This window comes from Hemitrygon akajei, chromosome 5 (assembly GCF_048418815.1).
Source record: "Hemitrygon akajei chromosome 5, sHemAka1.3, whole genome shotgun sequence".
Classification (NCBI taxonomy): Eukaryota; Metazoa; Chordata; class Chondrichthyes; order Myliobatiformes; family Dasyatidae; genus Hemitrygon; species Hemitrygon akajei.
The window spans coordinates 187,551,052-187,574,121 of NC_133128.1; the positions used below are offsets into that span (position 1 = coordinate 187,551,052).

The window sequence follows — 23,070 nt, forward strand, 5'->3', positions numbered from 1 at the left end:
TGGTGGTGGGGTGAAGAGCAGGAGGAAGCTTTCTTTTTATTTATTTTTTTATTGAAGTTCATCATCAAACAAACATTTCCATAAGATGCATTTCAGACATTGTAAATATATATATATATCATATAACCATATATGTTACAAATCTCCACAAAGTCTTTATCTGAGGTATACACTTATAGAAAAGGGTGGAAAGAAAAAAACAAGTAAAAAAGGAAAGAACTGTGTACAAGTAGGGAGCGATCTTTTTTTTTACAACATATTCATTGATTTGTGAGAATAAAATCAGGCCTATGAGGTATTATGTAGTTAAACCATTTTTCCCAGTTTGAATCAAATTGTTCCAGCTTATGATTAACAGATGCTGTTATCTTCTCCATTTTGTAAATGTCCATTGTAATTTCCATCCATGTATTTAAAGCTGGGCTCTCCTGTGATAACCATTGCCTAGTAAGAGTCTTTTTACCAGCCACCAACAGTATATTCATTAATTATTTATCACTTTTCAACCATTCTTGAGGTATATACCCAAAATATATGGTCTTACTCTCTAAGGGTATTTCACATTTAAAGATGTCTTGTAGGGCATTGTGTATCCCCCTCTAATAGTTTTTGATAACAGGGCAGTCCCAAAAATATGATAATGATTTGCATTTTGATTTCCACAATTTCTCCAGCAAACAGGGAGGTTACTGTCATAATGGGATTTCTGAGAGGGTGTAATAAAATATCTTGCTGTAGTGGCTGCAGTTTAAAGAGCTTACAGTGTCAAGTGCATGAAATATCCTTTTGGGAGGAGCCTGCTTCTGAAAGATTTCGTAAACCCTATAAAAAAAAACAAATTTTGACAGAAACAAACAATCTGTTGGCTGACCCATCAAGTCCAGTAGCAACCCAACAGTATAACCCTCTTCAGTTGACCAAGAACGTTCACAGTCCTGCAGTTCAGACGTGGAAAACAAAGTTGGAGGAGGACAAAATTGAAGAAAGCTTTCATTTTCCAAATACCACAGACCACTTAAAATTAGGCAACAAGATTTGCTGCAGGAAGTACTGAGAGAGAGAGAGCACAAATAGGTAAGGATTATTTGTTCCTACTCTCTTATGCCTTTTCTAAAACAGTGTGACCCCTGAGTCACTAACAGGTTCTACTTTTACAGACGTTCATAAGTTGCTCTTAGTGAATAGCTGGAAAAAAAAATGCATTCTATGCCTCTACACAATTGCAGGAAGCTCATCTGGGGTGAGCAGAGAGATCTTAGCATCCAAGTTCATAGCTCCTTGAAAATGGTTACACAGGTCAACATGGTGGTTAAGAAGGCTTATGGTATGCTTGCTTTTATTAGTCAAGACACTGAGTTCAAATGCCAGGAGGTTATGTTGTAATTTAATATAACTCTGGTTACACATCTGGAGTATTGCATACAGTTCTGGTCACCCACTACAAGAAGGATGTTGAGGCATTGGAGAGCATGCAGAAGACATTGACCAGGTTGCTGCTTGCTTTAGAAGGCATGTGCTCTAACGAGAGGCTCGATAAACTTGGGTTGTTTTCTCTTTAGTGCCGGAGGCTGAGTGGAGATCTGATGGATGTTTAGGATCTTGACAAAGAGATGGGATTCACAGTGACTCTCTAGAAACTAGAGCAGAACTTAGAACTAACAATTCTAATCAGAACAGGGAACAAAGTATCACTTACTGTTATGACGCAGTTTAGTTGAAAGATGGAGTTTTATTTAATGCCTAAAGTTTAAAAGGTCATTGCCAGCAGTTTCTTTATAATACTTCTAGTTGAGAATCAGTGGAGAGTGAAGATCGGAGTACGGGAGTTAAAAGATCGAGGAAAGTCGATTTCGACGGTGAAACAGGTTCGACCTTGTTTGATCCTCATTCGGAGGGAATTTGTTGACTGTGCTCGTGTTAACCCTTGTGAAATAGCAGAAAGGATTGAGTACAGTGTTGTAAAGGAAAGGTCAGTGCCTTTAAGCCGTTTCATTTTACATCTTCGTAAATTCTTCGTGTGAAAAGTAGTTTGACTGGGAATTGCAGCAACACGACGTGAAAGAGAATTTAAATCATCTTAAAAAGTCTCTCCCTTAAGTGGACTGTAAGCATTTTGAACTTTTGCAATACTACTTTGAAGAATTGTTTAAGCTTCATTGCTTTAAGAACTGTTTAAGCTGCCGCACAGCAGCTGACTTCCGGTTACGTGAGTGGTTTGTTTACTTTTGGGGGTTTGTTTTTCAGAGTTTAATAAATGTTTTATTTGTTATAAAAACCCTGCCTCACTCATTTATTTATTGTTGCTGAATCTGTAACAACTGGATGAGTCGAAGGGATAAGCCAATTAAGCTTACGTAGCTTACGGTGTGTTAAAGATGATGAAACATCACACTTCACAATATTGATTCCATTGGTTAGACACTTGTGCTTCAGTTGTGAACAACTCCCGATCAGGCAAAACACTTCTTAGTTTGAGAATTCATCACCACATCTCTATTTCCCTTACAGTAGGATCTAACCTTCCCAATAAACTACAACAAATTTTCTGAACTCTTGTGTTCCCCAGTGGATTTGTTGAACCTCCGAATTATTTTTCAATGACTTCACACAATTGAAATAGTTTCTCAAGTACAATGATGCTGAAGCGCTCTGTGTTTTTCTCTAGTTTCAGAAATGCTTGGCTATCTGATTCTTTCACTGGTACTTTGCTTCCTGTACTGGCGGTACAGAGACGGGAAACAGATAACAAATGTATTTGACAAGCACGTGTACATCACAGGCTGTGACTCTGGCTTTGGAAATCTGCTGGCCCAGCATCTGGACCAGCAGGGATTCCGTGTTCTGGCTGCCTGTTTTACCGAGAAGGGTGCTGAAGAACTGAAGAGCAGGACATCATCGAGACTCAAAACATTTCAACTTGATGTTACCAACTCTGAGAGCATTGGGAAGGCAGCAGAATTTGTAAAATCGGAGGTAAAGGGAAAAGGTAATTTAAATTTAAACCTTCATCTTTGCCAAACAAAAATTGTCAATTCTTAGATCGCATTGCTCACTGTGAACTATTTATCAGTTTAAAAACATGTAATGCAGTAAAAGCATTTTGAAAATCTTCAGTAATCAAATCAGTTTTAAGCCAACTGGCTTATGTTGATAAATTTCTCAATTTTTCTGGCAGCAGCACAATGCAATACCAAACAGAGAAAAGATAAAAATGTGATAAGGTGTTCTACAAAACAAAATGCTGGAGGAATTCAGCAGGCCAAGCAGCACCTATGGAAATGAATAAACAGTTGGTGTTTTGCCCCTAGACCCTTCTTCAGGACTGGAAAGGAATGGGAGAATTCAGAGTAAGAAGATCGGTGGGGGGGTGGGGAGATGTGCAAGGTGGCCGATGATAATTGAAACTCAGAGAGTGGGAGGGAGTGAAGTAAAGAGCTGGGAAGTTGATTGGTAAAAGAGATAAAGGGTAGCTATCACATTTCCTTCAGAACTGAAAAGACAGACGGTAATATTCCATATTAGTAAATTCTCTGTTTGAAGGAGCTTTTATATATAAATATAATGTACACATACTCATAGAGCTAGGGTATCTAAGACTTTTGCACAGTACTGTATTTCTGAACGTGGAGCAGGGAGCAAGTATGTAAACCTGGCGAGAGCAAATAGGAATGGTGATAGAGGGGCGCCGAGGGAGGGGTGTCAGTCAGGTGGTAGAGAAGTAGTGCCAGGGGTAGAGGTAGTCTGGGTGCAGACACACTCCACCCTGAGACATGAGACAAGGTCATTTGATTCCAAATAACTTGCCTATTGATCATTACAGACTGTCTTTCTGGTGCTCGTCTACGCTTGTCCATTAGTACCTCCCAAACACAGACAGCATGCTTATAGGAACACCATTGACTCAAAATCACACACATTCCTGCCTTGGAAACATTGCCACTTCTACATCATTGATGAGTCTACACCCTGCAACTTCCAACCAACATGCATATCTTCATCAGATACACCACAGTTTAAGCAGATAGTTCTCCATATCCTTATGAAGGGGTTATCAATTTGGAAGGCAAATACTAGCCTTTCAAGTGAAACTCATGTCCCATAACAGCAAGGAAGAAAGAAAAGGTACCTTAAAAGGCTTAGGACAGACATGTTCAAGGAATTAATCTTGCGTGTAAAATTCAATAAGAATTCCATAAGACATAGGAGCAGAATTAGGCTATGTAGCCCATTGAATCTGCTCTGTTATTCCATCATAGCTGATCCATTTCCTGCTCAGCCCCAATCTCCTGCCTTCTCCCCATAACCTTTCATGCCCTGACTAATAAAGAATGCATCAACCTTTGCCTTAAATATACCCAATCACTTGGCCTTCACAGCTGCCCGTGACAACGAACTCCACAGATTCACCACTCTCTGGCTAAAGGAATTCCTCCACACCCTCATACTAAATGTATAGCACTCTGTTCTGAGGCTGTGCCCTCTGGCCCTAGACTCCCTCGCCATTGGACAAATTGAAAGTGTTGCATTTTGGAAGGTCAAACGCAAGAGGACAGTAAATGGTAGGACCATTAGGAACACAGGCTTTCAGTCGGATTTTGGGGTGCAGGTGCATAACTCCCTAAAAGTGGCAACATGGGTGGATGAGGTGGTAAAGAAAGCAGAAGGGCATTGAGTATACAAATTGGGAGTTCATGTTGAAGCATGTAAAACAGTAGTTAGGCCAAATTGGGAGTATTAAGTGCAACAACTATATTTCATTTGAAGGTCCAGGAGAATAGTTCATCACCCAAAACAATAGCAAATGTTCTACAAGTGTTCCGTGGAAAGTATTCCAGCTGGTTCCATCACTGTCTGGTATTGGGGTGGGGGGGGGGGGGACTGCACAAGATTGAAACAAGCTGCAAAGCGTTGTGAACTTAATCGGCACCATCAGGTCACTAGACTCTGTAGTAGCCAGGACATCTTCCGAGAGCGATGCCTCAAAAAGTTGGCATCCATCATTAAGGACTCCCACCACCCAGGTCATGCCTCGTTCTCATTTCTACCTTCAGGAGGAAGTACAGAAGCTTGAAGGCATACACTCAATGATTCAGGAACTACAAATTTCTTTTTGCATGGACTGCTCTGGGGCTGGCCTGCACTGGCAAGCAAGTGATAGAGGCAGCACAAGGCCTCAGGTGCATTTAGACAGATATATGTGCAAGCAGGGAATTGTGGGATATAGACCATGTCCAGGCAGATGGGATTAGCTAGATTGGTATAATGGTTTGTGCACATGTGCTGGGGCCTGTTCCTGTACTGCACTATTCTATATTCTAACAGCGTATCCCTGTGGCAATCCTGATCTCGGCTTCTCTGAGATATTACTACAGCCAAATCCATTTCTTTCCTAACCTCTCTGCAAATGAAAGCCAATTTATTTTCTCATTGATCTGAAGCATTAACTCTGTTACAGTTTGAACAGATGTTTTCATAAGACAATAAAGCACAGGAGCAAAATTAGGCCAGTCATCCTATTGAGTCTAAAGGAATATCATGTTATCCCCCTCTACTCTCCCTCCTGTGGCAGAACATTCACAGTGGTGTAGTGTTCAACACAGCACTTTACAGTACAAGTGATCCACGTTCAGTTCCCGCTGCTGCCTGTAAGAGTTTCCGTGTATGCCCTGCGAACGTGTGGGTTACATCTGGGTGACAAACAATAGACAATATGTGCAGGAGTAGACCATTCAGCCCCTCTAGCCAGCACCGCCATTCACTGTGATCATGGCTGATCATACACAATCAGTACCCCCGTTCCTGCCCTCTCCCCATATCTCTTGATCCCACTACCTATAAGAGCTCTATCTAACTCTCTCTTGAATGCATCCAGAGACTTGGCCTCCACTGCCTTCTGGGTCAGAGCATTCCACATATCCACCACTCTCTGGGTGAAAAAGTTTTTCTGCATCTCAGTTCTAAATGGCCTACCCCTTATTCTTAAACTGTGGCCTCTAGTTCTGGACTCACCCATCAGCGGGAACATGCTTCCAGCCTCCAGCGTGTCCAAACCCTTAATAATCTTATATGTTTCAATAAGATCCCCTCTCATCCTTCTAAATTCCAGTGTATACAAGCCCAGTTGCTCCAATCTTTCAACATATGACAGTCCCGCCATTCCGGGAATTAACCTTGTGAACCTACGCTGCACTCCCTCAATAGCAAGAATGTCCTTCCTCAAATTTGGAGACCAAAACTGCACACAATACTCCAGGTGGGGTCTCACCAGGGCCCTGTACAGCTGCAGAAGGACCTCTTTACTCCTATACTCAATTCCTCTTGTTATAAAGGCCAGCATGCCATTAGCTTTCTTCACTGCCTGCTGTTCCTGCATGCTTGCTTTCATTGACTGATGTACAAGAACACCTAGATCTCGTTGTGCTTCCCCTTTTCCTAACTTGACTCCATTTAGATAGTAATCTGCCTTCCTGTTCTTGCCACCAAAGTGGATAACCTCACATTTATCCACATTAAACTGCATCTGCCATACATTTGCCCACTCACCCAACCTGTCCAAGTCACCCTGCATTCTCATAACATCTTCCTGACATTTCACACTGCCACCCAGCTTTGTGTCATCAGCAAATTTGCTAATGTTACTTTTAATCCCTTCATCTAAATCATTAATGTATATTGTAAACAGTTGCGGTCCCAGCACCGAACCTTGCGGTACCCCACTGGTCACAGCCTGCCATTCTGAAAGGGACCCGTTAATCGCTACTCTTTGTTTCCTGTCAGTCAGCCAATTTTCAAAACATGTCAGTACTCTGCCCCCAATACCATGTGCCCTAATTTTGCCCACTAATCTCCTATGTGGGACTTTATCAAAAGCTTTCTGGAAGTCCAGGTACGTTACATCCACTGGCTCTCCCTTGTCCATTTTCAAAGTTACATCCTCAAAAAACTCCAGAAGATTAGTCAAGAATGATTTTCCCTTCATAAATCCATGCTGACTCGGACTGATCCTTCTACTGCTGTCCAAATGTGTCGTAATTTCATCTTTTATAATTGACTCCAGCATCTTTCCCACCACTGATGTCAGGCTAACCGGTCTATAATTCGCTGTTTTCTCTGTCCCTCCTTTCTTGAAAAGTGGGACTACATTAGCCACCCTCCAGTCAGCAGGAGCTGTCCTGAATCTACAGAATATTGGAAAATGATTACCAATGCATCCACGATTTCTAGAGCCACCTCTTTAAGTACCCTGGGATGCAGACCATCAGGTCCCGGGGACTTATCAGCCTTCAGACTCAACAGTCTATCCAACAGCGTTTCTTGCCTAATATAAATTTCCTTCAGTTCATCCTTTACCCTAGTTCCTTTGACCACTATTACATCTGGGAGATTGTTTGTGTCTTCCCTAGTGAAGACAGATCCAAAGTACTTGTTCAACTCATCTGCCATTTCCTTGTTCCCCATAATAAATTCACCCGTTTCTGTCTTCAATGGTCCAATTTTGGTCTTAACTATTTTTTTGCTATTCACATACCTAAAGAAGCTTTTACTATCCTCCTTTATATTCTTGGCTAGTTTACTTTCGTACCTCATTTTTTCTTGGCGTACTGCCTTTTTTGTTATCTTCTGTTGCTCTTTAAAAACTTCCCAGTCCTCTGGTTTCCCACTCATCTTTGCTATGTTATACTTCTCTTTTATTTTTATACTGCCCTTTACTTCCCTTGTCAGCCATGGCCACCCTTTACTGCCCTTAGGATCTTTCTTCCTCTTTGGAATGAACCGATCCTGCACCTTCTGCATTATTCCCAGAAATACCTGCCATTGTTGTTCCACTGTCTTCCCTGCTAGGGTATTGTTCCATTGAACTTTGGCCAGCTCCTCCCTCATAGCTCTTTGTTCAACTGTAATACTGACACATCCGATTTTCCCTTCTCCTTCTCAAATTGTAGGTTAAAACATATCATATTATGGTCACTACCTCCTAATGGTTCCTTTACCTCCAGGTCCCTGATCAAATCCGGTTCATTGCACAACACTAAATCTAGAATTGCCTTCTCCCTGGTAGGCTCCAGTACAAGCTGTTCTAAGAATCCATCTCGGAGGCACTCCACAAACTCCCTTTCTTGGGGTCCAGTACCATTCTGATTCTCCCAGTCTACCTGCATGTTGAAATCCCCCATGACAACTGTATCATTACCTTTGCGACATGCCAATTTTAACTCTTCATTCAACTTACACCCTACATCCAGACTGCTGTTTGGGGGCCTGTAGATAACTCCCATTAGGGTCTTTCTACCCTTAGAATTTCTCAGTTCTATCCATACTGACTCTACATCCCCTGATTCTATGTCCCCCCTCGCAAGGGACTGAATATCATTCCTCACCAACAGACCCACCCCACCCCCTCTGCCAGTCAGTCTGTCCTTTCGATAAGATGTATAACCGTGAATATTCATTTCTCAGGTCCTGTCCACTTGAAGCCATGTCTCTGTTATTCCCACAACATCGTACTTGCCAATTTCTAACTGAGCCTCAAGCTCATCTACTTTATTCCTTACACTTCGTGCATTCATATATAATACTTCTAATTTGTTACTCCCCTCTCCTTTCATATCAATTTCTATTTCACTTGGCCATACCGTATGATCTCTTCTTGAACTTTCTACTCCATTGATTCTGTTGTCCTTTTTAACTTTTCTTATTTTCACTTTCCCTTTAACTCCATCCTTATATTTCCAGTTCATCCCCTCCCCCCACTACTTAGTTTAAACACATCCGTGTTGCAGTGGCAAACCTGTCTGCCAGAATGCTGGTCCTCCGCCTATTAAGGTGCAACCCGTCCCTTTTGTAAAATTCATCCCTACCCCAGAACAGATCCCAGTGGTCCAAGAATGTAAATCCTTGCTTCCTGCACCAGTTCCTCAGCCGCACATTCAGATCCGTTATCTCTGTTCCTGCCCTCTCCAGCACGAGGAACTGGAAGCAAACCGGAGATAACCACCCTGGAAGTCCTGCTTTTCAGCCTTCTTCCGAGTTCTCTGAAGTCCTGCTGCAGAATGTCCTTCCTCTTCTTCCCGATGTAATTTGTGCCGACATGCACTACCACTTCCGGCTGTTCACCTTCACCCTTGAGGATTCCCTGCAATCGGTCCGTGATGTCCTGGATCCTAGCACCAGGGAGGCAACATACCATCCTTAAATCTCGCCTGTTGCCGCAGAAACCTCTTTCCGTGCCTCTCACTATGGAGTCCCCTACTACCACGGCTCTTCCTGATGTCTGACTCCTCGGCTCTGCTTCTGCACCAATTTTCTGCCCGCAGACCGGTCCGCCTCTCAGACTGGCAGTATCTTCTGTACTGACAGCTTCCAAGAGGGTGAACCTGTTTACGAGAGGTACATCCCCTGGGGTCTCTTGTATTTCAAGCATCCTATCCATCCTCATCATCACACCCTTTCTCTCTTCCGGTATCCTCGGTGTAACAACCTCCTGTCCAGAAAACTCTCGTTTTCGTGGATGAACCTGAGGTCATCCAGTTCTTTCTTCGGTGCTGCAACGTGCTCCTTCAGAAGCTGAATCTGGACACATTTTCCACAGCTGTAGCAGCCGAGGGCACCTTCAGTGTCCCTGACCTCCCACATCATGCACGTAGCACACTGAATCAACTTAGCGGTCATGTCTTCACCCTCTCCAATTGTGCTTGACTTAGTCTCCTCCCTCAGCCTCCTCGCCGAGGACTCTCGAGCCAAAGACTAGCACTTCTCACACCAGGCACTTCCCTTTACCAGGCCGCTTTGGAAAATGGGTGACCCTGTTTCCTCTCACAGTCCAAAGCAGTACTGGTTGGTAGGTTAATTGGTCATTGTAAATTGTCCAGTTAGACGAGGGTTAAATCAGGGGATTTCTGAGTGGCGTGGGTTTAAGGGCCGCAAAGGACTGTTCACGCTGTATCTCAATAAATAAATCCGTTTTTAGACATGGTTTCCATACTCTTAAGAGTATTGCTGGCATTATGTGTCGGTTGATTGAATCCCGTGTTGTCTTTGGAGTGACTGTTCTGATCTGATTTCTGGTTAGTTAGGACATATCAGGATCAGTACATTTTGGCTCAGGTAAGTGGCTACCACGATTGGTCAAAGTTTCATGGAAATAGTTAAAAAGGTATACAAAAAAAGACAAACCATCAGTTAACTGACTCTAATCAGGAACAGCTTAGCAACAGTCTCCTGTCCTAATTAAACACCATGATGTTCCAAATAAACAAAGAGCATCCTGGTTGTTTTCTTGATTATCTGTTTTTATTCTTTAAGAGTTGTGTCAAATTGGGGACTGTCTGATTAACCAATGGCTCAATTAACTGGAATCCACTACTGTGATTAAATTTATTTCTTAGACCTTTGAATTGAATTGAATTGAATTGAATTGACTTTATTTCTTACATCCTTCATATCTGTGAGTAAAAAGCTTTACATTATGTACAATGTCCTGTGTATGTTACTCAAAATGGCTTCTTTGGTTTGTTAAGAGTAGGAATGCTTCTTTGTCTGATAAGTGTTTCTCTCGCAGTTGTTTAGCTTTAGACTTGCTGATATGGGGATTGTATTCATTTGTTAACCAATGGGGAATGTTATTTTGTCTTGTGAGGCTGGGAACTTGGGGGGGTCTTTTGAGGGGAGTCGGGAGGAAGACGCCGAGGAAGGTGGACGTGGGCTGCACTACTTGGTTGACCACCGGGGGTGGTCCCAGGTGTGAAGACGTGGAGGTCGGAGGCAAGCGACGAGGGGTCAAATGGTTCGATGGTTGAGATCCAACGATGTGCACTAAACTGACTGAACTTTGATAAGTTGGCGCCTTTTGTTTTTTTTCTTTCCTTTCATATATATTGTATTGCCTAGTACTCTTTTAGTTTTAGTAAACTCTTTAAAGTGTATTTCATAAGGTATCTGGTGTGAATTTGATACTGTGTGGGCGCGAGGCATAAACTTGATTCTCACAGCACCTGCATGTACAGGAGGTGGAGTTGGTGTGTAGCTGGATCTCCTTTTCCCCTAGACATATACCAGCCTGTTGGTGTGTGTGGGACTGGACCCAGTGAGGGTCAGTGTGTGTGTGTGTGACTGGTCACAGTGAGGGTCAGTGTGTGTGTGTGGGACTGGACCCAGTGAGGGTCAGTGTGTGTGTGTGGGACTGGTCACAGTGACACTTGTAAATAAGTGTTACAATTATTTCTCCATCTAAATGTGCAATATAAGGCAAGGAGTATAATGAACCTTTAACACTAAGGCAACAGCATTAGCGTTTTTTATGTGGGCTGCATGTAAATATATGTATTAAGTTATACAGCTGATGTTTTTGCTTCGATATGAGTGTGAAATCACAAGACAGTATTAGGAGCCAATCAATTATAATAAAGGGTAATCTGACATTTAAGTCTTTGTTCATTTCAACAGTTCTAGGACTCTGGGGGCTGGTTAACTGTGCTGGCATCATTCACACCGTTGCACCTATTGACTGGCTTACGATAAGTGATTTCAAACCTGCGCTGAATGTCAACCTGATTGGACTTATTGAAGTCACACTGAGTGTACTTCCGCTGATAAAGAGGGCACAAGGCAGAATAGTAAATATTGCAAGTACATTTGGAAGGGTCAGCCCTATGTGTGCACCATATTGCATCTCTAAATTTGGTGTAGAAGCCTTCAACGATATTCTCAGGTGAGTTTGAAATTAAGATGCTCTCCTTGATATTTCTCTTTGTATATGCAGTAAAATTAATTTAATCTGGCATTTTGTTTTTTGGGAATCCTGGTGGTTCACAATCTGACTTGCTCCTGCTCCAGAATATCAGCCAGGTACTGAGAGTGAGCCCTGAGCCAAGAGCTGGTACCAGGGCTTGGAGACCAGAGCTCCAGGGGCCAGGAAATAGTCATCTTTGCAGCTGGAGTAGGGGACCAGGGTGCTTGTAAATGTCCTGCTCCCTTTAGACTCCCTGGATTCACAGGAAACTTCATAAAATGACAGTGTAACAGGTCAAATAAAAGTACATTTAGGTATTAATAGGAGTGACATCCATTAGGATGATTTAGCAGATGAGTGCGTGCCAGAGGATCTGGTGTAGAGGGCAGGATTTCAGATTTATGGATCATTGAGGTCACTTCTGGGGAAGGTATGACCTGTACAAAAGGGATGGTTTGCACCTGAAACTGAGCAGTCCAATATCCTTGCGGGCTGGTTTGTTTGAACTGTTGTGTTGGGCTTAAACAAATTTGGCAAGGGAATGGAACTGGAGTGATAGTGCTAAGGATTAGGTAGTTGGTTAACAAACAGAGGCAGTATGTAGTGTGACTGCGAGCAAAGAGAGGCTGACGATAGGGCAAAATTGCAGTCAACAGAATGAGTTGCAGTGCTGACAGGTGGACAAAATCGAAATGGCTGGATACAGGATTGAATATGCACAGTAGACAGAACAAGGTGGAAGAACTTGTAGACTGGCATGCATGGCGTTGGGGGCATGACTGAATTGTGGCTGAAAGAACATTGTAGCGGAGAGCTTAACGTCCAAACATACACATTGTATTGAAAGGACACACAGGTAGGCAGAATGGGAGGTGTTTGGCTCTGTTGGTAAAAAAGTGAAATCAAATCATTAGAAAGAGGTGAAATAGGACCAGATGGTGTTGAATCATTGTGCGTAGAGCTAAGGCATTCAATAGTGAAAAGACCCTAATGTGAGCTACATGCAGACCCCCAAGCAGTAGTAAAGATGTGGTCTACAAGTTACTATGAGAGCTAAAAAATACATGCCAACAAGGCAATGTTACAATAGTCAAGGGGGATTTCAATATGCCGGTAAATTGGGAAAATCAGGTCCCAGAGGGGTATTTCAGGAATGTCTGTGAGATGGCTTTGTAGAGGAGTTTGTAGTGACTAGCTCTTCTGGATTGGGAATTGCACAATTAATTAATTAGAGAATTCAAGGTAACGGAACCCTTAAGGGCCAGTAATTATGACATGACAGAGGCATGAGAGAGGAGCTGGCCAAATCTGATTGTAAAAGAACTCTGCCAGAGATGATGGCAGAGTAGCAATGGCTGGAATTGCAATTCAGAAGGCAACAGATATAAACATCCCAAAGAAGAAGAGGTACTCTAAATATAGATGACGGCACTGTGGTTGACAAGAGAAGTCAAAGTCCACATCAACACTAAAGAGAGGGCATATTATAGAGTAACAACTAGTGGAAAGTTCGAGGATTTGGGGAGCTTTTAAAAACAAACAGATGGCAACAATGACAGTCATTAAGAAGGAAAAGATGAAATCTGAAGTAAAGCTAGCCAATAATATTAAAGAGGATACCAAAAGTTTCCTCAGATATATAAATCGTAAATGAGAGGTGAAAGTAGATACTGGACCGCTGGAAAATGAGGCGAGAGAGGTAGTGATGGGGGAGAAGGAAATGGCGGATGAACTGAATGAGAATTTTGCATCAGTCTTCACTGTAGAAGACACTAGCAGTATGCCAGAGTTTCGAGGATGTCAGGGGATTGAAGTGAGTGCAAGGAGAAGTTCTTGGGAAACTGAAAGGTTTGAAGGTAGCTAAGTTACCTGGACCATATGGTGTACATCCCAGCATTCTGAAAGAGGTAGCTGAAGATATTCTGGAGGCATTACTAATGATCTTTCAGGAACCTGCTGTTTCTGGCGTGGTTTTGGAAGAATGGAAAATTGCAAATGTCACTCCACTCTTCCAGAAGGGAGGAGGCAGAAGAATAGAAATTGTAGGCCAGTCAGTCTGACCTCAGTGGTTGGGAAGATGTTAGAGTTGATTCTAAAGAAACAACAAACAGGATAGATAAAGGAGAATTGGCGGATGTTGAATACTTGGATTTTCTGAAAGCTTTTAACAAGTTGCCAAACATGCGGCTACTTCAGAAGCCCATTGTATGACAGGAAAGATACTAGCATGGATAAAGCAGTGGTTGATTGGCAAGAGGGAAATAATGGGAATAATGCAAGCTTTTTCCAGTTGTCTGCCAGTGACTGGTGGTGTACAACAGGAGTATGTGTTGGGACTGCTTCTTTTTTATGTTACATATCAATGATTTGTATGACAGAATTGCTGGCCTTGTGGCCAGGTTTTCAGACGGTGTGCATTTACGTGGAGGGGCAGGTAGTTTTGAGGAAGATGAGAGGCTACAGAAGGACTTAGACAGATTCGGAGAATGGGTAAAGAATTGGCACATGGAATACAGTGTTGGGAAGTGAATAGTCATGCACTTTGGTAGAAGAAAGAAAAGGGAAGAATATTTTCTAAATGGAGAAAAAAAAATTCAAAAATTTGAGGTGCAAAGGGACTTGGGAGTGCTCATGCAGGATTCCATAAAGGTGAATTGTTTTGTTTGAGTCTGTGGTGAGGAAGGAAAATGTAATGTTAACATTCATTTCAAGGGGACTTGAATATAAAGCAAGGATGTACTTCTGAGGGTTTATAAACCATTGGTGAGGCCTCACTTGGATTACTGTGAGCGGTTTTGGGCCCCTTATCTAGGAAAGAATTTGCTGTTATTGGGGTGGGTTCAAAGAAGGTTGACAAAAATGATTCTGGAATTGAAAGGCTTGTCATACAAGGAGTGTTTGCTGGCTCCAGGTGTCTATTCACTGAAATTCAGAAGATTGAAGGGTGATCTCATTGAAACATTGATTGTTGAAGGGCCTTGACAGAGAGTATGTGGAGGCGTTTCCTGTGGTGGAGGAGTCTAAGACTAGAGGACACAGACTCAGAATAGAGGGACATCCATTTAGAATAGAGATGAGGAGGAATTTCGTTAGCCAGAGAGTGGATAATCTGTGGAATTCATTGCCTCATGTGGCCATGGAGGCCAGATCACTGGGAATATTTGAGGCAGAAATCTTGTCCAGAAATAGTGACTGTACAAGTTTCCATAGATGCTGGCTGGCCCGCTGTGTTCCTCTGCTATCTTGTGTGTGTTACCTATTTATTCCACCTTGCTTTTTACAAACATTGTTTTGTATTTTGTTTTCATTTTTAAACTTTATTGTTTGTATATCACCTGTAATTACATCGTCTGTTGGAAAGCATTCTATAAATATGTTATTATTATTCCTTCACAAAAGATTGACTGCTTCTCCTCATAGTCTATCATTTGAAGCAGCATGAACAGTGTTTTACGTAAAATAAAAAAGGACAAAGTAAACAAAAGCCAATAGACAAAAGTTTGTAACAACATGACAGATTTATTTTGTAATTTTGCAGGAGAGATATGAAGTGTTTTGGAGTGAAAGTAGTTTGTATTGAGCCAGGCGCTTTCAAAACACCCTTGACTGATACAGACCGCCCACTGAAGCAAATGTACGGGCTCTGGAGTAGATTACCACCAGAGGTACTAGAAGACTATGGGGTTGATTACATGGATAAAGGTTAGTTGTTTTTATTTTATATACATTTAGATGTTTTTAATTAAAGATATCCAATTATGAACTTGTGATCGAAATGGATACATTACCTAAAGGAAGCTTGTCTCAATAAATTTTATTCAGCGACTGCTATGCTTCACCTGTAATAGCAGAATAGTTTAGAAAATGCAAAATCCATTTTCATTAGTTTTTTTATGTTCATACAGTATATAAATGGTTCAAATGAATTGGTTCAATTTGATATAGAGAATGTATACAGCCTGAAATTCTTATTCTTCACAGACATTCACAAAACAATAAAACCCAAAGAATGAATGATAGAAACATCAGAAACGTAAAGCCCAGCCTCTCCCCAAGTCCTTCCATGCAGAAGCAGCAGCTGGAGAGAGAGAGAGAGCGAGAGAGAGAGAGCGAGAGAGCGAGAGAGAGAGCGAGAGAGAGAGAGCGAGAGAGCGAGAGCGAGGAGAGAGAGAGAGAGAGAGAGAGAGAGAGAGAGAGAGAGAGAGAGAGAGAGAAAGTGATTGATTTCTGGCCCAGTTTTGCAATCTGCCAAGTCACTTCTCCAAGTACCCTGCCAGCTTTCACTCACCATCAGTTTGGGGGGGAGGTTAGAGGATGAATTGAGTACAGAGTCCTTCTTCTGACAGCAGCACACACTGTCTGCTGTCCCAATATTTCAGTTTCCAATGACGTTTCAGTGGTGATATCAGGGAGGAACTGGGTCATCTGTGGGGCCAGACACAAAGGTGCAAGTCTTGCAGCCTGCTCCTGGAGATAGGAAAGCACCGAGCTGCGCAGCCAGTTCAAAGACTCACTGCTTGTGATGAACCATAGTTCATAGTAGATCACAGGCTCTGACAGAACCCCAGACATCTTGAACAGAAAAGAAAGACACAAGAGAAGAAGAAAAAGCTGTCCCTTGGACAAACTGGAAGGTCGCCTGGGTCTGCAAAACCTGATGCCGCCATCTTTCCTAGCTCATCCTCCCACACAAAGCATCTATCTTTCAGCAGCACAACTGCAGCACTGTATCTCTCCTTTGTTATCAACCATCTGTGTTAACCTTGTAAACCAGTCTTTGCAATACAAACTTGAAGGTACAAGATGCTAATTTTGAAGAAGGCCTCACATCCCACTTCAAGCATTTCATATTAGCATTTACAACTCAACAATTGCACAGTCGCCTGCAATCTGTGGTCTCTTTTCCTTTTGCTCAGGAGGTTGTTCAACCCTCTGAGTGAAGAAGTTTCCCCTCAGGTTCCCTTTAAACTTTTCATCTCTCACTCTTACCCCATGACCTCTGGTTGCAAAGCCTGCTTGCCTTTACCTGACCTATACCCCTCCTAATTTTGTACACCAAATCTCCTCTCAATCTTTCATGATCCAGGGAATAAAGTCCTAACTCATTTAATATTTTCTTATAACTCAGGTCTTTCAAATCCGACAACATCCTTGTAAATTTTCTCTGTACTCTTTCAACCTTATTTACTGCTGTGTCTGTAGACGTTAGACAACAGTAGATGTGTCTGGAGACTGAGGGCCGGGCTCAGGCCTCAATCGCCTTTATACCGGGGTCTGTGGGAGGAGCCACGGTCAGTGGGTGGGGCCACAGGAGCAGTCAGCAGGGGGGGCGTGTCCAGACAGGTATATGTAGTTCACTACATTCACCCCTCCTTTGTTTTAAAAGAGAGTCCTCACGGGGCGAAGTTTCTTACAAGTATATTTACAGGTTAAGTCTATCAGGTGGTCAAATCTGTCGCTGCGATCTACGTAGCACTGGCTGTGATTGCACAGGTGCCGGTGGTGATTGTACCGGAGACGGTGGTTGTGCTGGTTCCGGCCTAACTGGAGGTGTCAGCAATCTAGGCGTCAGTGATCCCTCATGCGTGTGCGAAGCGCCTGGTATATGCGCGTATGAGACGCCCAGTATAGGAGTGTCGTGAGGAGTCTGTGTAGGGCTCGGTGTGTGCGGTATCACCTCCGGTACAGGGTTCATAGTTACCGTGGAGTGTTCGGGGTAGTGGTCTGCTGCTCCTGCGGGCGCCAGGTCGTGGACAGAGACCGTGTCCTCCCGCCCATCAGGTAAGACCACGTAGGCATACTGGGGGTTCGCATGTAGAAGGTGAACCCTCTCGACCAGCGGGGAGTATTTATTGCTCCTCACATGTTTCCGGAGCAGCACTGGCCCTGGGGACGTCAGCCAAGCTGGGAGGGTGGTCCCAGTGGCAGACTTCCTGGGAAAAGAGAATAGGCGCTCGTGAGGGGTGGCATTGGTGGACGTACATAACAGGGAGCGGATAGAGTGGAGTGCCTCAGGGAGGACCTCCAGTCATCGAGAGACCGGCAACCCTTTTGACTTAAGGGCTAAGAGTGTGGCCTTCCACACTGTGGCATTCTCCCTCTGCACCTGGCCATTTCCCCGGGGATTATAGCTCGTGGTCCTACTAGTAGCAACGCCCCTAGCCAGCAGGTACTGGCGCAGCTCGTCACTCATAAAGGAGGACCCTCTATCACTGTGGATATAGCAGGGATATCCGAACAGAGTGAAGAGCTGGCGCAGGGCTTTTATGACAGACGTGGTAGTGGTGTCGGGTCAGGGGATGGCAAAGGGGAGCCGCGAGTACTCGTCGATAATGTTGAGAAAGTAGACATTGCGGTCGGTGGAGGGAAGGGGGCCCTTAAAGTGAACACTCAGTCGCTCAAAGGGGCGGGTGGCCTTGATAAGTTGCGCCTTTTCAGGACGGTAGAAGTGCGGTTTGCACTCAGCGCAGACTTGGCAGTCCCTGGTCATCATCCTGATGTCCTCAAGGGAGTACGGCAGGTTCCGGGCTTTCACAAAATGGTAAAATCGGGTGACCCCCGGGTGGCAAAGATGTGCATGGAGGGCGTATAGCTGGTCGAGCTGTGTGCTGGCACACGCTCCCCGGGATAGGACATCAGGGGGCTCATTGAGCCTTCCAGGCCGGTACAGGATATCATAGTTGTAGGTGGAGAGCTCGATTCTCCACCGCAAAATTTTTATCATTTTTGATTTTGCCCCGCTGTTGGTTGCTGAACATGAACGCAACTGAGCGCTGGTCAGTCAGCAAGGTGAACCTTTTGCCGGCGAGATAGTGCCTCCAGTGCCTAATAGCTTCCACTATGGCCTGGGCTTCTTTCTCCACCGCGGAGTGCCGAATTTCAGAGCCTTGAAGGGTATGAGAAAAGAATGCTACTGGCCTGCCTGCCTGATTGAGGGTAGCAGCCAGCGCGAAATCGGAGGCGTCACTCTCTACTCGGAAGGGAATGGTCTCATCCACCGCATGCATCGTTGCTTTGGCAATGTCCCCTTTAATGCGGCTGAAGGCCGCGCATGCCTCTGCAGAGAGGCGAAAAGTGGTAGACTTGACCAGGGGGCGGGCCTTGTCTGCGTAATGGGGGACCCATTGGGCGTAATAGGAAAAGAAGCCCAGGCACCGTCTGAGGGCTCTGAGGGTGGTGGGAAGAGGGAGTTCTAACAGGGGGCGCATACGGTCGGGATCAGGGCCAATGACCCCTTTCTCCACGACATACCCAAGGATAGCGAGTCGGGTGGTTCCGAACTCACACTTGTCCCTATTATAAGTAAGGTTCAGGGCTTTGGCTACTTGGAAAAATCGTTGGAGGTTGGCATTGTGATCCGGCCAGTTGTGACTACAGATGGTGATGTCATTCAGATAGGGAAATGTGGCCTTCAGTTGGCACTGGTCCACCATCCGGTCCATTTCCCTCTGGAAGACCGAGACACCATTTGTGACACCGAATGGGACGCGCAGGAAGTGATAGAGCCTGCTGCCCGCCTCTAAGGTGGTGTAGGGGCGGTCCTCTGGGCGGATGGGGAGCTGGTGATAAGCGAATTTCAGATCTATTGTCGAGTACACCTTGTACTGAGCTATCTGGTTGACCATATCCGCGATGCGGGGTAGGGGGTACGCGTCAAGCTGCGTGAACCTATTGATGGTCTGGCTATAGTCCACGACCATCCTATTTTTTCTGCCCGGTCCGAACAACAACCACCTGGGCCCTCCAAGGGCTTGTGCTTGGCTCAATGATCCCCTCCCTGAGCAGCCGCTGCACCTCTGACTGAATGAAGTCCCAGTCCCCCGCGCTGTACCTCCTGCTTTTAGTTGCCACAGGTTTACAGTCGGGGGTCAGGTTGGCGAACAGCGGTGGGGGAGGGATCTTGAGGGTGGAGAGGCTACAAGTGGTGTCAGTAGCACAGCTGTCGGCATGGTGCTGGGTGGGATGTACGGGTCGGTGTGTGTGTGTGGTCAGTAGCGGGGTATATGGCGAAGTTCCACAAAACTGAGGATTCCTGACAGTGAGTGGTGGGAGGGGCCCATCATATGCCATAGTCACACTTTCGAGGTGGCTCTGGAAGTCCAGTCCCAATAGCACAGGTGCGCACAGTTGAGGCATTACCAGTAGCGAAAAGTTCCGATATTCTGTGCCCTGCGCCACCAATGTCGCTACACAACCCACCCGAATGTCTGTGGAATGCGACCCAGAAGCCATGGTGACCCTCTGGCTTACCGGCTGTGTCACGAGTCCGCAGTGTTGCACCGTGTCCGGGTCAATAAAACTCTCAGTGCTGCCCGTGTCAAACAGGCAGCTAGTCCTGTGCCCCTCCACCAGGATGTCCATCATTGACTTTGCAAGCTGGTGTGGAGCGCTTTGGTCGGGGGTTACGGAGGCCAGAGTTGAACTGCCGTCTTGGTGCCCGGTAAGCACCGGTGGGTAGGGGGCGGGGCATGTTGGCGCCGACAAAGATGGCCGCCCTCATCCAGGCATGCAAGATGGCGGCCCCCATGCCTCACATGCAGCGCTGCCCGACCCCGCTCGTGGTTTAGACTTACAGACCTTGGCGAAATGGCCCTTCTTCCCGCAGCTGGAACAGGTCACTTCTCGGGCCGGGCAGCGTTTTCGGGGGTGCTTTTCAAGTCCGCAGAAGTAACATTGCATGGGCTTGCGACTGGCAGCAGCTGTGGTCGGGTTCGGGGAGTTCGTGGAATCGCGACTGGCAGCGGCATTGGCGAATTCGCTCGCGGGAACCGGCGGCGGCGGGGTCTGAGGTGTCCACGGAACCGGCGGGGGATCGCGCGGCTGGACAGCGTCAGCATTGTGCAGAGCAGCCTCCAGCGTGTCGGCCATCTCGATCGCCGAACGTAAGGTAAGATCGGCATTTTCCAGCAGCCGCTGGCGCACGTACACTGACCTGATCCCTGTAACAAAGGCGTCTCGTATGAGGAGCTCCGCATGCTGTTCCGCCGTGAAAGTTTTGCAGTTGCAAGTTCGCACGAGTGTCTGTAGGGCTCGGAGAAACTCGGCGCTCGACTCTCCAGGCCGCTGTCGTCGCGTAGCTAAGCGATGTCTTGCGTAGACAGTGTTCACCGGCCACAGGTACTGTCTTTTGAGGGCGTCCAGTGCCCCTTGGTAGGTTGGCAGGTCCCTGATAAGTGAGTAAACTTTCGGGGTGACCCTCGAGAGGAGAATTCTGTGCATAACAGCGGGTTCAGTCGCACGAACCTCCTCCAAGTATGATTGGAAGCATGTAAGCCAGAGTTCAAAGGCAAGAGCTGCTTCAGGAACTTGGGGGTCCAAATCCAATTTTTCCGGATGTAAAATACGTTCCATGATTTAAAACTTCCAGTCAATGAAATTGATGCACCATCAATAACTCTCTGAGACGTGAGGCGAGATATCGGCTTTTATTGACTGGAAGAAAGAACAAGCAGTAGTTGACCACCATACTACATCCTGGAGACTGAGGGCCAGGCTCAGGCCTCAATCGCCTTTATACCGGGGTCTGTGGGAGGAGCCACGGTCAGTGGGAGGGGCCACAGGAGCAGTCAGCAGGGGGCATGTCCAGACAGGTATACGTAGTTCACCACAGTAGTGTCAGTCAGGAACCTTGACTTTGAAAACTGTCAAAGATTTCAGAGAATGGAACCACAACTTAGAGCATTAATACACGTAGTTTCAGTAATTCTATATGTCATAAAAATGCAAATGAATGGGAAGAAAGAGTTCAGGTGGTCCATTAACTCTACATTGCATGGTTGCATCCCAGTTTCTCAAATCACCAGCCCACCAGCAGCAGCTCCATGCAGTCTCCCGGAAGGGAGAGGAAGCCGATATACCCAGCATCAATTAAAGAAAAAGAATCCATTAAATCCTTCCTCAGTCATCTGGGTTGCAAGAGACACGAGGAGTAATAACATGGGGTTTTATTTATGGGAGGGGTGGGAGATATAAAAATTGATGTCTGCCGGGGACTTCCTGTTTAATTTCAGGTAGCAAGAGTCATTACTTGCAACAAGAGGCAGGAACTCCACCTATTTTGTCTTCTGAGAGCAAACAGATTGTTGTGTGTTTCAATAATATTTGAGTAATCTTATGTAGATATTAATTGATTAATCAGTTTTGTTTATTCATGATGGGTAAAATGTTAAAATATGTTAATTGCAAACATCATCACGCTACCACGTGATGAACGTGTGCCTCGCTGAAAGTAAACTCAAAGTTAAACCCGCATTTCGGACTCCCAGATCTTCCTTTGAGTCAATTACAAAACATAACACAGAGAGTGTGCCTTTACTGCACAAGTCAACAACTCATCACAAAAATTAGCGGACTCTTAGGAAAATAAATTCTACTTGAAAACTAACTTCACCCTTCCTTTGCGAAAACGATATGTGCCTCTAATGTTCTGCAGCGTGTTATATATGGTGCTTATCAACATCATAGATAAAAAACAATTTTCTTTAAATGTACTTTTCATATTCTTTTACAGTCTCTGCAAAACCGCTGACCAATATGTTGGGGCAATTAAACCCAGATTTGATGAAAGTGGTGTGGTGTCTGAATCACGCTCTGATTTCTCTTCATCCTCGTACTCGGTACTCTGCTGGATTAGATGCAAAGTGTTTTTGGATTCCTCTCTCCTACATGCCAACTGCTATATCTGATTTTCTGGTCAGTTTATATAAAACCAAGCCAGCAAAAGCTCTCTTTTAGCATCATTTTGGGATTGAGTATGATAAAGAGGAAATAGTACTAGTGACGCTACTGTAAAATATGATGTGAACCTTTTCTTGCTGTATCATAGAAAATAAGCAATGTTATTCCTTTCTCTGGTGTCAGTCAGTATATTCACTTTCAAAACTATCAAAGATTTTGGAGAATCGAACCACAATTTGGAGCAAATTTGAGGTGTAGATTTTGAGGTGTTATCAATTAAAAGGCTTTTATCACTGCTGAAGTTTCAATGTTCTGGTCAAAAATAAAAGGTCATAAGTTGATTCATGTGTCTTTCTTTACGCTGTAGTTTGTTGTATTAATATATATTTTACAAATTTTGAGAAATGTTCCTCAGCCACCCAGTTGAATTTTCGGAAGGCCATGAGTGAATCCTTTCAAGGCTTTCTAGAGTTTACAGAGAATTGTGTAAAGAAACATCCAGTGAGTGGCAGCTCCGTGGGTGAAAGTGCCTGTTAATGAGCGAGGTCGGAGGAGAATGCCCAGACTGGTTCAAGTTTACAGGATGCTGACAGTAATTCAAGTTCAGCTGGAGGGGTAGCCAATCAGGACCGAGGCAAGCAATGGGGTCCTATCTAAATGTGAGC

At 44.7% G+C, this 23,070-nt stretch overlaps 1 protein-coding gene across 4 annotated transcripts; it reads left to right on the plus strand.

Moving 5' to 3' along the window:
- Nucleotides 1–848: 848 nt before the first annotated feature.
- LOC140728566 (dehydrogenase/reductase SDR family member 9-like) lies at nucleotides 849–22,746 on the plus strand. 4 transcript variants are annotated; one of them, XM_073047490.1, is made up of 6 exons: nucleotides 849–1,074; nucleotides 1,789–1,969; nucleotides 2,666–2,986; nucleotides 11,443–11,707; nucleotides 15,267–15,430; nucleotides 22,239–22,746. In XM_073047490.1, exons 3-6 carry the CDS (start codon nucleotides 2,674–2,676, stop codon nucleotides 22,460–22,462), a joined length of 966 nt encoding a protein of 321 aa, XP_072903591.1. In that variant the 5' UTR covers nucleotides 849–1,074; nucleotides 1,789–1,969; nucleotides 2,666–2,673; the 3' UTR covers nucleotides 22,463–22,746. The 4 variants fall into 4 exon arrangements, with proteins under 4 accessions (XP_072903591.1, XP_072903592.1, XP_072903593.1 ...); XM_073047491.1 differs by having other exon boundaries at nucleotides 1,789–1,865; XM_073047492.1 differs by lacking the exon at nucleotides 1,789–1,969 and having other exon boundaries at nucleotides 11,449–11,707.
- Nucleotides 22,747–23,070: the final 324 nt, after the last annotated feature.